The sequence below is a fragment of the Myxocyprinus asiaticus genome, chromosome 1 (genome assembly GCF_019703515.2).
Source record: "Myxocyprinus asiaticus isolate MX2 ecotype Aquarium Trade chromosome 1, UBuf_Myxa_2, whole genome shotgun sequence".
Taxonomy (NCBI): domain Eukaryota; kingdom Metazoa; phylum Chordata; class Actinopteri; order Cypriniformes; family Catostomidae; genus Myxocyprinus; species Myxocyprinus asiaticus.
The window spans coordinates 43953640-43968770 of record NC_059344.1 but is presented as its reverse complement, the minus strand read 5'-3'; the positions used below and the strand labels follow the sequence as shown (position 1 = coordinate 43968770).

The following is a 15131-nucleotide window of genomic DNA, read 5'->3' as shown; positions in this document are numbered from 1 at the left end:
GTTCTCTTTCCAATAGCTAATTCTAATTTTTTCTTTTCAGTCTTTCATCTGTCACACAATGACAAATGCATCTGTTTTCCTTGAAGGTCAGTATTTCACAATGTTTATTAAATGTGAATTTATTCCATATTAAAAAGACGTGTTTGTGAACATCAATTCTTGCAGCAGTTCTTTGTAAAACACAAATTGGCAAGTCTTTTCTGGCGAATGAAATAGTATACAAATCCAGGCTGGTACATTTTCAGCATGTACAAAAACATGCTCAAAACTTTAAGAAGCAGCCAAAAATACTTAAAAAGCTATGATGAAAATTGCAGGCAGTAATGCAAAATAAAGGACAAGGTTTTGAGCTGCTTGCGTGCTTTAACCTGGCAGCACATATTTCCCCAGGTGTCCTTCACAAGGTCCATGCACACTCAGAGCTTTACCGTGGAGGTGTGCGTCATCGATAAGAATGACAACGTGCCAGTGTTCTTGGTGGAGAGCATGAGAGGCAGCGTGCAGCTGGGGCTTCTCAAAGGTGGGTGGGGAGAGATCAGCAGGCATACATGAGAGAGCTTCCATTGCTTAATGCTCAACCTAATTGCACTGACTTGTTCTTCCATTTTACAGCAGTGAGAGACTAAATGAGATTAACTGTTTGTACATTTGAATGTCATACATTTCCTACTTCAGGCCATAAATTAGATAGTATTAGCAGAATGAGTTAGAAATAGATTAGTGGGTAGTACTGAAAAGTAGCTTTTTTCTTTTTTACTTTCTGTGAAGATACACGTGAGAACAAGCTTTTACATCTATTGAACAAGAGGACAAGCTGTTGTACCTGTTTGTGCTCAGATGCATCACTGTGATGATGCATGAAAAAGAAATGTCCTTTTTTAGTGCTAGCCTTTGTGTGTTGAAGTTCTTAAAGGTTGCTCATAAACTACAGCTGAAAAAAGCATTTTTTCTCAGAAAAGCTGTTTGCTAGCAGATACTGGGGTGAATGACAAGGCAGTGAAAAATGCTGTTGTCATTAATGTCTAGAGATTACTCATCTCCCTTGAATTAAAGTATTATTAGACCATCGCATTAAAGAGACTCATGTGCTCTCACTTCAGAGGGCGCACAAAGTTAACACTGGTTCAACATCTTTTATCAATGTATCATAGTGAATTAATCGTCTGATGTTGAACTGCATGTCGATATATATATTTTTTTTAATACAGAACACCATTTACCTCTACTGAAGGTCAGACTAGTTGTGAGATTGTGAATTGTTTTGCAATCAGTTGATTGCAATCAAATATTAAGACTGTAACAATTAAAGCAAGATTTGCTCCTAGGTGAGAATTGCCATCAATGTAGTAGGCTATTTTCCCTTTGTAATACTTGTAAAGGGTATTCCCAGAATTCATCAAGCTAAATATGTCATATTCAGAGAGTTCAGTACATTGTGAAATAACTCCAATCTAAGCCAATCATGTGTGTGATTGTCACAGGAATCCAGTTCATGCAGGTGGAAGCACTGGACCGAGATGACCGTAATACCGCCCATGCAGACCTGCGCTTCAGTCTTCTGGACCAAATCCCCCGCATCCCTGCCAGCCACATGTTCTCCATAGATGCCATCACTGGAGAAGTGTCGCTAACAGAGGATGGTAATAATCAGAACTTCTTAACTTAATCTTCGACTGTGATTTGGAGTCAAGTGGCTATTGGATTGAGTAGTTTCATTCATCACAGCCATCTCATTAGATTGGATATATTTGGGTCTTTTCTGCATTAAATGCATAAATCTGTCTGCACGTTCTTCTCATTTTCTCCAAACAGTCAAATCTTGAAAACGATGCATTTGTGGGCACTTCCTATCTCCTTTTCTCATCCATCACTCCTTTCAGCCCCCTTCCACCATGAAATCAGCAAATGATTATCTATCATTCACTCAGCTAGTATAACATGCTCTGCTTATTGCACTGTTAACACAGCTGTTAACAACATTGCCCTTTTGTTTTTTTTTAAACATGCCCACTAAATGAAAATTATTTTGAACCAGGGCCAGAGCTCAGAGAGCCAGAAAAGCAAGCCATTTAATTTGAATGAGTCATCAAGACCCTGAGCATCAGGTCAGATCAGCCCAGTCTGGGTCCATGTGCAAATGTGATCAGAACAGCCTGGCATTAGCTCATACAGAGGCTTACAATAATATGCTCAGAGAATGTTTGTGCACCATGTTTGTTTGAGGTGCTTTCCTGTGGCAGAACAATGAATGGACAATGCAGACAATTAATGGTTTTGTAGCTCCCAGGGTGATAAGCATTGTGTTAAACCCACCATTAGAAATAAACTGCAATGGTTAAGTAATAAACAAAACCTGTGGCTATTTACAGTTTAGCTACCATTACTGAAAGGTTTGTTTGGCAGGTTTTATATAGTCATACATGTATTATACTTGCATGATGCTTTTCCTAAATAGTGTACTTTTTTGTGTGAGGCATTGTTTCTGTGTTTGGAAAACATCCTGGTTACTTTCGTAACCTCCGTTCCCTGATGGAGGGAACGAGACGTTGTGTCGATGTAGTGACACTAGGGGTCACTCTTGGGAGCCACAAAGACCTCTGCTTTTTTTGAAAAAAGGCCAATGAGAATTGGCGAGTGGAATTTGCATGCCACTCCCCCAGACATATGGGTATAAAAGGAGCTGGTATGCAACCACTCATTCAGCATTTGTGCTGAGGAGCCGAGACCAGGTCCTGGCCATTTCAGCGGGTAGTTCAGCGTTGTGGCAAGAGGGACACAACGTCTCTTTCCCTCCATCAGGGAACAGAGGTTATGAAAATAACCAGGACGTTCCCTATCTGTCACTCACTCAACGTTGTGTCAATGTAGTGACACTAGGGGTCCCTATACAAAACGCCACAACTAGCTGAACTGTGTTACGTGAACTGGCGGTGTGTGATGGGCAGACCGATGTGTGCCTTGTAGCTAGCACACCGGGCCGTCACGTAACCTCCCCCAATGCTCTTATGAGCATCGAACGGTCCATCAGGTACAAGTCGACTGCCCAACTATAGGGACAGGCTAGCCCAGCTGAGGCCTCTTTCCCTCTCTTTTCTCCCAAAAAGAGTGGAATTTGTTAACTGATTGGGAGCCATAAGTGTCTGCGTCGGGGGGTGTCCCTCCCAAGGGGAAGACACCGCGGAGACCACACCCCACCCAAAAGGGGGGGGGGGAGCATTTTGAGTGGAACACGTCACATGGTCTTACTGAGTCTTGTCGGAAGTATGTCATGTGGAGAGATCCCATGGTAGGTCCTAACCGAAGTTTCTACAGAGCATGGCGACCGGGGGCAGAGGGGCCTCTGCCCAAGGAAGATGCAGTTTGCCGACAGGGAAACGATTTTGCGGAAGATATCACATGGGGTCGCCTTCGGGGAACCAGCACATGTGGAGCATCTACCTCAGTACAGGGGCTCATTAGCGCACATACTGGGCTGGTCAGCAAGTTTCTCCGCAAACTCAACTGACAGAGGGCTAAGGAGGAAAGTCATCCAGGGATCACAGTCTGTGAACACGACTGAGAGTAAAAAGCGCACATCTTCACCTCAAGGGAGGGGAAAGGCGCTATGCGCAAGTGGTACACCCGGCCTGTTGTCCCGGAACATACCTGCTCGTGCCTGCCAAAACACGGGACGAGACCGGCTCAACCCGGAGATTGTAGAACCTCGTAAAGGTGTTGGGTGTTGCCCAGCCCGATGTTCTGCAGATGTCTGCCAAAGAGGCGCCACTGGCCAGGGCCCAGGAGGCCGCCACACTCCTGGTGGAATGGGCTCGTAACCCCACAGGGGGTGGCACATCCTGAGCCTGATATGCCATCGCGATGGCGTCAATGACCCAGTGGGCAATCCTCTGTTTGGAGACAGCGCTCCCTTTTCGCTGTCCACCAAAGCAGACAAAGAGCTGCTCGGAGCTTCTAAGGCTCTGCGTGCGATCCAAATAAATGCGTAAAGCTCGCACCGGACACAGCAACGCCAAGGCTGGGTCTGCCTCCTCCTGAGGCAGCGCTTGCAGGTTCACCACCTGATCCCTAAAAGGGGTCATGGGAACCTTGGGCACATTTTAGCCCGGTCGGGGTCTCAGGATCACGTGAGAGTAACCCGGACCGAACTCCAGGCACGATTCGCTGACAGAGTCCCCTTCCCTTTTGATGGAAGTGAGTGCAGTCAGGAGGGCAGTCTTCAAAGAGAGTGCCTTAAGCTCAGCTGACTCCAAGGGCTCAAAGGGAGCTACCTGTAGACACCGAAGGACTACAGAGATGTCCCACAAGGGGACGAGGCGCGGTCTGGAGGGATTCAACCTCCTAGCGCCTCTCAGGAACCTGATGATCAAGTCGTGCTTCCCCAAGTACTTACCATCTACTGCATCATGATGAGCTGAAATAGTGGCTACATACACTTTCAGGGTGGAGGGGAACAGCCACCCCTCCAGCCTCTCCTGCAGGAAGGAAAGCACCGATCTGACTGCGCATCTCTGGGGGTCTTCGCGTCGGGAAGAACACCACTTAGTGAACAGACACCACTTAAAGGCATACAGGCGCCTCGTAGAGGGAGCCCTAGCCTGAGTGATTGTGTCTACCGCCGTGGATGGTAGGCCACTTAGGTCTTCTGTGTCCCGTCCAGGGGCCAGACGTGGAGATTCCAGAGGTCTGGTCGTGGGTTCCAGATGGTGCTCCGTCCCTGAGAAAGAAGAGCCTTCCTCAGGCGAATTCGCCGGGGGGCTGTCTTGAGGAGTGTGAGATCTGAGAACCACGTCTTGGTGGGCCAGTAGGGTGCTACTAGGATGATCTGCTCCTCGTCCTCCCTGACCTTGCACAGGGTCTATGCAAGTAGGCTCACTGGGGGAAACGTGTATTTGCATATTCCAGGGGGCCAGCTGTGTGCTAGCGCATCTATACGAGGGGTGCCTTGGTCAGGGCGTACCAAAGCAGGCAGTGGGAGGATTCCCGGGAAGCAAACAGGTCTACCTGTGCTCAACCGAATCGACTCCAAATCAGCTGGACCACCTGAGGGTGGAGTCTCCACTCTCCCCTGAGGGTAACCTGACATGCCAGCTCATCCGCTGTGGTGTTGAGGTCACCCGGGATGTGAGTGGCTCGTAGCGACTTGAGGCGCTGCTGACTCCAGAGGAGGAGACGGCAGGCGAGTTGTGACATGCATCAGGAGCATAGACCGCCTTGGCGGTTGATGTATGCTACCATAGCTGTGTTGTCCGTCCGGACCAACACGTGCTTGCCCTGGATCAACGGCAGAAACTTCCACAGGGCGAGCAGTACTGCCAACAATTCTAGGCAGTTGATGTGCCAACGCAGCCACGGGCCAGTCCAGGAGCCGGCAGCTGTGTGCCTGTTGCATACGGCACCCCAGCCCGTCTTGGAGGCATCTGTTGTAACCATGATGCGCCTGGAGATCTGCTCTCGGGCAACCCCTGCCCGTAGAAATGCAAGGTCGGTCCAACGGCTGAAGAGGCGGCGACAAATCGGCGTGATGGCCACGTGATGTGTCCCGCAGCACCATGCCCATCTCGGGACTCGAGTCTGAAGCCAGTGCTTAAGTGGTCTCATATGCATCAACCCGAGGATGCCATATGCCCCAGGAGCCTCTGAAAAAGTTTCAGTGGAACCGCTGTCCTCCGTCTGAACGCCTTCAGACAGTTCAGCACCGACTGCGCGCGTTCACTCCCCAGAGTGAGCTAGGATTAGCCAGTCCTTGAGATAGTTGAGGATGCAAATGCCCACTTCCCTTAGCGAGGCAAGGGCTGCCTCTGCGACCTTCGTGAAGACACGAGGGGACAAGGACAGGCCGAAGGGGAGGACCTTGTACTGGTATGCCTGGCCTTCAAAGGCAAACCGCAGGAAGGGTCTGTGTCTAGGTAAGACCGAGATATGGAAGTACGTATCCTTCAGGTCTACCGCCGTGAACCAATCTTGATGCCGGACGCTCGCTAGAATGCATTTTTGCATCAGCATCTTGAACGGGAGTCTGTGCAGAGCCCGGTTCAGTACTCGCAGGTCCAGGATTGGTCGCAACCCACCGCCTTTTTTCGGTACGATGAAGTAAGGGCTGTAGAACCCTTTCTTCATCTCAGCTGGAGGGACAGGCTTTATCGTGCCCTTGCGCAGAAGGGCAGCGATCTTCGCACCCAAGGTAGCCGAGGTGAAGCGGACGCCGCTGAACCTGGGCGGGCGCCTGCCGAACTGAATCACAAAGCCGAGTCGGACAGTCCGCATCAGCCATCGCGATGGGTTGGAAAGTGTGAGCCACGCGCCCAAACTCCGGGCGAGGGGGACCAAGGGAATGATCACGTTGGACGTACCGGCGGGTGGGGACTCGTGGCACAGCTCAAGGTGCCACGTCGAGGGGATTCGAGCCCTGTGGCCATGCTGAGTCCAGGGACATCGAAGCACTTACCTGGCTCCTGCCGCCCACCATAAGATTGGCCGAGGAAGGGGGAGGAGGAGTCTCGTCCCCGTAGTCCACCTGACCCAATCCCGTGTGGGCGTGTTTGTGCCACAGCTGGGTGCACAGGGGCGGGGGGACCACCGCTGGAGCTCCATACCTGCAAAGATGGGATGGTGGATGGTGGTCATGATGACAGCCGTGCGCACCAGACATGTGACCCATGGAACAAGAAAACCGCTCTTTTGTTGAATTTTTTGGTACCGCAGCCTCTTGGACGGAGTTGGTGTTGTTGTTGCAGGAGGACACCCTTGACGATGAGTTGTATGGCCTCCGTCTGCTGCTTCACCGCCGAGAACTTCTCGGCAAAGTCCTCGACGGTGTCGCCAAATAGGCCAACCTGGGAGATGGGGGCGTCAAGGAACCGTTCCTTGTCAGCCTCTCGTATCTCAACCAAGTTGAGCCAAAGGTGGTGCTCCTGGACCACCAGGGTGGACATCGCCTGCCCGAGAGACCGCACCATGACCTTCATCGCCCGGAGAGCAAGATCGGTCACCGAGCGCAGTTCCTGCATCAATCCCGGGTCAGAACTACCCTCGTGCAGTTCTTTTAGCACCTTGGCTTGGTGTACTTGCAGGAGAGCCATGGCGTGCAGGGTGGAGGTGGCTTGTCCAGCGTCACTGAAGGCCTTAGCCGTCAGGGACAACGTAAACCTACAGGCCCTGGACGGGAGCTTCAGGCGCCCGCGCCAGGTGGCGGCACTCTGCGGACACAAGTGCACCGCGAGTGCCTTATACACCTGGAGGACCACCGAATACCCCGTGGCCGCTCCACCATCGAGGGTAGTGAGAGCGGAGGAGCTGAAAGACTGGGACCGGGCAGTAAAAGGTGCCTCCCACGATCTTGTCAGCTCCTCATGCACTTCCGGGAAGAAAGGAACGGGGGCGGGGCGTGGCCGTGGGCGGTGCCCCGAGCCCAGGAACCAATCATTGAGCCATGAGGGTTCAGGGGAGAGTGGAGGGTTCCACTCTAGCCCGATGCCTGCGGCCGCCCGGGAAAGCATGTCCATCATTTCCGCATCGGCCTGGGACTGGGTGACCATTCCTGAAGGATGAAGCCCAATCGAAGCCTCTGCGTCTGACTGGACGAGCCCGCTCTCCGATGCTGCGCTCGATAGCTCATCTTCTTCCCGGGCTCCGAACGAGAGGTCAAACTCACCCTGAGATGAGCCAGCGATCTCGTCCGAGCGCCTGACCAGGGCAAGCGAGCGTGCTGGGGAATGGGAGGTCCGTGGGGGTTTACCTGGCGGAGGTGCTCCCATTGAGGTCCCCAAATCGCCCCCAGTGCTAACCGGCACAGCCTCATACCCGTAGGTAGAAGGACTGAGGCGGGGAGCCGCTGGGGTTGCTTGCTTTCTTATGAATGCAAGCCGCGACCACAATGTTGCCATGGTCATGTTCTCGCAATGAGGACAAGACCCATCCACGAACGATGTCTCTGCGTGGGCAGTGCCCAGACATGTAAGACAGTGATCGTGGCTATCAGAAGCGGAGAGATAACGACCGCAACCAGGAATAACACACAAACGGAAAGTCATCTTTAAAAAGACGTTCCGTGTGTGCCGCTCTTTTAGAAAGAAAATATACTCTTTTTAGAATATACTCTTTTAGTTTTTCTGCCAAAGTTCCCAGGGGCATTCTCTGCACTCCACGGGTGCAGAGGGGGAGAAGCCGCTAAAATTCGCCGTGGAATCCAGCAGATGAGGTCAATGAACTTTGCGGATGAATTCAGCTTCAATGAATAGAACCACTCGGCTCCGAAGAGAAAATCTGAATGAGTGGTTGCATATCAACTCCTTTTATACCCGTATGTCCGGGGGAGTGGCATGCAAATTCCACTCGCCAATTCTCATTGGCCTTTTTTCAAAAAAAGCAGAGGTGTTTGGGGCTCCCAAGAGTGAACCCTAGTGTCACTACATCGACACAATGTCGAGTGAGTGACAGAGAGGGAACTTGATAAGCAGTTTTTTTTGTTTTGTTTTTTTTTTTTGGTGAAAATTCTGTTATCATTTACTCACCCTCAAGTTGTTCCAAATCCATACGATTTTTTTCTTCCGTGGAACACTAAAGGCCATTGCACACTTAAAGCATGCTTCTTCATTCTTTGCTTAGAGCCAAAAAGAAGTTTGAAACAGTTGAGCAACGGCATACTGTCCCTTACAAAAAATGTAGAGTTCTGCGAAGCTTGCTGCAAACTTGCTGCAAACTCACCATCATTTCACCACTCATTATTTTCACATGCAAATGAGCTTGCAATTCACCACAAACATTTGCCAGAAATTTTCTGCTCTTCATCAGTAGTGGTGAAACTGCAACAAACATTTGGCGACAATGAAGAGTTTGTGGTAACTCTTGAATTTTTGTAAGGGGTTTTCAAACATTCAGACACCTGCCAAGCTGCTTGGGGAGGCATATAGAAGTACATCTAAATAGGAGTACGCACAAGACTACATGTTAAACATCAACTAATATGACATAAAAATGTGTTATCAGTGACTGCATGTCTCATTCTATGAGAATAATTCACACACGATAAGTAAATTAATGAAGATTTAAAGTGATATACAGTATCTATGTGTCACGGGAGCCAGCTGGTACAGTTGTGCTCAAAAGTTTGCATACCCTGGCAGAAACTGTGAAATTTTGGCATTGATTTTGAAAATATGACTGATCATTTATTTAAGGATAGTGATCATATGAAGCCATTTATCATCACATAGTTGTTTGGCTCCTTTTTAAATCATAATGGTAACAGAAATCACTCAAATGGTTCTGATCAAAAGTTTACATACCCTTGAATGTTTGGCCTTGTTACAGACACACAAGATGACACACACAGGTTTAAATGGCAATTAAAGTTTAATTTCCCACACCTGTGGCTTTTTAAATTGCAATTAGTGTGCTCCTTGAAACAACCACACCGTCTTTTTACAGAGCAGCCTGTATTTCTCCTGAGGTTACCTGTGGGTTTTTCTTTGTATCCCGAACAATTCTTCTGGCAGTTGTGGCTGAAATCTTTCTTGGTCTGCCTGACCTTGGCTTGGTTTCAAGAGATCTCCGAATTTTCCACTTCTTAATAAGTGACTGAACAGTACTGACTGGCATTTTCAAGGCTTTGGATATCTTTTTATATCCTTTTCCATCTTTATAAAGTTCCATTACCTTGTTACACAGGTCTTTTGACAGTTCTTTTCTGCTCCCCATGGCTCAGTATCTAGCCTGCTCAGTGCATCCATGTGAGAGCTAACAAACTTATTGACTATTTATATACAGACACTAATTGCTAATTTAAAAAGCCACAAGTGTGAGAAATTAAACTTTAAACGTGTGTGTCACCTTGTGTGTCTGTAACATGGCCAAACATTCAAGGGTATGTAAACTTTTGATCAGGGCCATTTGGGTGATTTCTGTTATCATTATGATTTAAAAAGGAGCCAAACAACTATGTGATAATAAATGGCTTCATATGATCACTAGCCTTAAATAAAAGACAGTTTTTTTGCATGATCAGTCATATTTTCAAAATCAATGCCAAAATTTCACAATTTCTGCCAGGATATGCAAACTTTTGAGCACAACTATACGTGATAGCTGTGCGGTATGTGTAAACCTAACTCTCCTGGTCTCAAGAGGTGCACTAGCAACTGATGCTGGAGGCTGTAGCCTTGATCCTCCTCTTTACCGTGCCTGCCTCCCATGTCGGCTGACGCCAGTTCGAATTCCACTTGGAGCAGGTTGAGCAGGACCAGTTACAGTGGTGCTGTGTCCAAGATGGGAGTGAGGTTTAGGGGAGTGAGTATAAAGGGAGCCAGCTGGTACGTGATAGCTGTGCAGCATGTGTAAACCTCACTCCCCTGGCCTCAAGAGGCACACTAGTGACTGATGATAGAGGCTGTAGCCTTTAGCCTTCTCGTTTGTGCATCCGCCTCCCATGTGGGCTGACGCTGGTTCGAATCCCGCTCACAGCATGTCGAGCAGGACCGGTTACATGTGCAATATACAGTATGTACTGTATATGCAGTAGATAATGTGTAAATGGTAATGTTTACCTTGTGCATTCATGGTGCTAATGCACTAACATGCTGTTATTGTAATTTATGATGACACTGATACTACTGCAAATATAAGTGTATAAAAGAGTGTTAATGGTCAGAATACAGGCAAAAGAATGACAATTGGCATTTCTTATTTTGGGTAGAGGTGTGATTGGCTTTCGGCAACAGATGGCACAGGAATGGGCACTTAAGAGTATTTGATAGATCTCATTCCTGTTGTAGACTAATTAAACAAAAATAAATGAATCGCATGACATGTTATTGGAAAATGTCTCAACACAAACAATCATAGAGAAGTACTGTAGGTAAATTTGCATCAGCTCACTAATAACTGCACGCCGGTGTGTTCATTTTGAATGATCCTAAAGGGAAAGTTCACCCAAAAAGGAAAATTCTATCATCATTTACTAACCCCCATGCTATCCCAGATGTGTAAAACTTTCTTTCTTCTGCAGAACACAAAGATTTATAGAAAGAATATCTCAGCTCTGTTGGTCCTCACAATGCAAGTGAATGGTGACCAGAACTCAGAAGGTCCAAACAGCACATAAAGGCATCATAAAAGTAATCCATATGGCTCCAGTGGTTGAATTAATGTCTTCAGAAGGAATATGATAGGTGAGGGTGAGAAATAGATAAAAGGATAAGTCCTTTTTTAGTATAAATCTCCTCCTTTGACCATCCCTAACCAGTAGGTGGCTGAATGTGAAAGTCAAAGTCACCTCCACACGAGAATGTGGAAGTGAATGTGAAAGTGTAGACTTACTGTAAAAAAAAGACATAAGTATGATTTGTTTCTCACCCACATGGCGAGCTGTTACGAACCACTGAAACAAACTAAAAAATACATTCTTTTAGCCAGATTTTGGTCTAAATGACACCCGTTCATTCTTCGATTTTGTGGGAAGTGTGAAGGGGCCTTAAAGCAAATCCAAAATCCAAATCCAAATCACTTTATTGTCACACAGCCATATACACAAGTGCAATGGTGTGTGAAATTCTTGGGTGCAGTTCCGATCAACAGTGATGAGACATATACCAATTTACAATAACATCAAATTAACACAACGCAATTTAAACATCTGTTATACATAATTACACTCAACTTAAAACATCAAATTAACACAACACAATTTAAACATCTGTTATACATAATTACACAACTTAAAACATCAAATTAACACAACACAATTTAAACATCTGTTATACACATAATTACACTCAACAATATACAAATAATAACATACACTGTACAGTATACAATATGCTGTTTTTTTTTTTTTTTTACTATATAGATACTATATAGATACACATTATTCAATAAAAATTAAAATATATATATAAAAAAAGTATGTATATATATATATATATATATATATATATATATATATATATATATATATATATATAGAATGTACAGTATTGTACTGTATTGACATTCAGGCTGTCGGTTGATAGTCAGTTGTTAAGAGAGACATAATATAATAATAGTAATATAATTTATGACAGACCGGTGTGAGATAAAAGAGTAATAAAGTGCAGGGCTGATGTATTTTGATCGTGGGAGATCAAGAGTTCAGAAGTCTGATTGCTTGGGTGAAGAAGCTATCATGGAGTCGGCTGGTGCAGGTCCTGATGCTGCGATACCGCCTGCCTGATGGTAGCAGTGAGAACAGCCCATGGCTCGGGTGGCTGGAGTCTCTGATGATCCTCCGAGCTTTTTTCACACACCGCCTTGTATATATTTCCTGGAGGGAGGGAAGCTCACCTCCGATGATGTGTCTGGCAGTTCGCACCACCCTTCGCAGTGCTTTGCAGTTGTGGGTGGTGCTATTGCCGTACCAGGCGGAGATACAGCCAGTCAGGATGCTCTCCACAGTGCAGGTGTAGAACCGTGTGAGGATGTGGCGGTTCATTCCAAACTTCCTCAGCCGTCTCAGGAAGAAGAGGCGCTGATGAGCCTTCTTCACAACAACTTCAGTGTGGACGGACCATGTGAGTTCCTCAGTGATGTGGACACCCAGGAACTTGAAGCTGCTGACTCTCTCCACTGGTGCTCCATTGATGGTGATTGGACTGTGTTCTCTGTCTTTTCTTCTGAAGTCCACCACAAGCTCCTTTGTCTTACTGACGTTGATGGAGAGGTTGTGCTCCTGACACCAGTGTGTCAGAGTGTGTACCTCCTCTCTGTAGGCTGTTTCATCATTGTCAGTGATCAGACCTACCACCGTCGTGTCATCAGCAAACTTAATGATGGCATTGGAGTTATGTGTTGCCACACAGTCATGTGTGTACAGGGAATACAGTAGTGGGCTGAGAACACAGCCCTGCGGGGCTCCAGTGTTGAGGGTCAGTGATGAGGAGATGTTGCTGCCTATTCTAACCATCTGGCGTCTGCTTGACAGGAAGTCCAGGATCCAGCTGCACAGCGAGCTGTTTAAGCCCAGAGCCCGGAGTTTCTCATCTAGCTTGGAGGGCACTATGGTGTTGAATGCTGAGCTGTAGTCTACAAACAACATTCTCACATAAGTGTTCTTTTTTTCCAGGTGGGAGAGAGCAGTGTGTATTGTAGATGCAATGGCATCATCAGTGGAGCGGTTGTTGCGGTAAGCAAACTGCAGCGGGTCAAGATTGAGTGGTAATACAGAGCAGATGTAATCTCTGATTAGTCTCTCAAAACATTTGCTGATGATGGGGGTCAGAGCAACAGGACGCCAGTCATTTAAACAAGTTATTTTCGATTGTTTTGGAACAGGCACAATGGTGGATGTTTTAAAGCATGTGGGGACTACAGACAAAGAGAGGGAAAGGTTGAAAATGTCCGTAAAAACACCAGCCAGCTGGTTCGCGCACACTCTGATGACGCGGCCCGGAATGCCGTCTGGACCCACGGCTTTGCGGATATTCACCCGTCGGAAGGATCGGGTTACATCCGCTACAGAGACGGAGAGTGAACTAACCTCTGTAGCTTCGGCCGTGAGAGCTCTCTCCGCGAGGGCGGTGTTATTTCCCTCGAAACGAGAATAAAAAGTATTTAGCTCATCCGGTAGAGAGGCAGCGGTGTTCATGGCGGAGTTTTTATTCCTTTTAAAGTCCGTGATGATGTTAATTCCCTGCCACATGCTTCTAGAGTTGGTGGTGTTAAACTGTCCTTCAATCTTGCTCCTGTACTGGCGTTTTGCTGTTTTGATAGTTTTTCGGAGGGCATAACTGGCTTGTTTATGCTCCTCCGCGTTCCCGGAATTAAAAGCGGAGGTCTGCACATTAAGTGCCACGCGAACATCGCTATTGATCCACGGCTTCTGATTCGGATAGATTCGCACAGTTCTGGTCGGAATCACTTCCTCTACGCACGTTCTGATGAAACATATTACGCTATCAGCGTAAAGCTCGATGTCGTCATCAGAGGCGGACCGGAACATCTCCCAGTCCGTGCGATCAAAACAGTCTTGTAGCGTAGAGTCTGATTGGTCCGACCAGCACTGGATCGTTCTGAGGGTGGGTGCTTCCTGTTTCAATTTCTGCCTGTAAGCGGGCAGAAGCAGAATGGAAGAGTGGTCCGATTTGCCAAATGGTGGGCGGGGGAGGGATTTGTAGCCATCCCGGAACGGAGAGTAGCAATGGCCCAAAACCCGGTCCCCTCGTGTGTTGAAACTAATGTGCTGGTGATATTTTGGTGCGACTGATTTTAAACTGGCTTTATTAAAGTCCCCGGTCACAATGAACGCGGCCTCAGGGTGCGCGGTTTCCTGCTCACTTATACTCCCATACAGTTCCTTGAGTGCCCGGTCTGTGTCGGCTTGTGGTGGGATGTACACAGCAGTGATAATGACCGCTGTGAATTCCCTCGGTAGCCAGAATGGTCGACACAGAAGCATAAGAAATTCCAGATCAGGAGAACAGAAAGACTTGATGGAATGTACGTTCCTCTGATCACACCAGGATTTGTTGATCATAAAACATACACCACCTCCTCTAGTTTTACCTGAGAGGTCTTTCGCTCTGTCCGCTCGGAGCATGGAGAACCCCGCGGGTTCAATGGCTGAGTCTGGAATCTCCGCAGACATCCAAGTTTCCGTAAGGCAGATAATGCAGCAGTCCCTCGTCTCTCGTTGGAAAGAGATCCGCGCTTTCAGCTCGCAGAGCTTGTTATCCAGAGACTGAACATTTGCCAGTAGAATAGTGGGTAGCGGGGGTCGATTTGCGCGGCGTCTTACTCTGATGAGAACGCTGGCTCTGTTTCCCCTTTTCCTCCTGCGTTTCCGCGGCCGTGCTGCCCAGACAAAGGGCTCCGCTTGCGTGTTTGTAAACAGCGGGTCGGCATTGAGGAATGTGAAGTCCGGTTTACGGTGTGAGATCGCTGAACCAATGTCCAAAAGTGTTTGTCTGTCGTAGACAATAAGGCAGACAACATCCAAGACAAAAAACATAAGAATTGTAAACAAAACAAACAAACCATTGCTATGTTGTGTCGGAGCTCGCAACGCAGCAGCCATACTCGGCGCCATCTTGAGTCCGAAAAGCATCAACATTCTTAAAAGTTACTCCCTTTGTGTTTCACAGATGAAAGTGATATGGGTTTGA

At 47.4% G+C, this 15131-nt stretch overlaps 1 protein-coding gene across 1 annotated transcript in view; it reads left to right on the top strand.

Annotated features, from left to right (window-relative positions):
• The window catches only part of LOC127446113 (cadherin-17-like), a 59200-nt gene continuing 44069 nt past the window's right edge, over nt 1-15131 (top strand). Inside the window, exons 1-3 of the mRNA XM_051706782.1 lie at nt 1-86; nt 391-520; nt 1482-1640. Coding sequence (XP_051562742.1) covers nt 66-86; nt 391-520; nt 1482-1640 — 310 coding nt within the window. The 5' untranslated portion in view covers nt 1-65. The remainder of the gene's footprint in view (nt 87-390; nt 521-1481; nt 1641-15131) is intronic.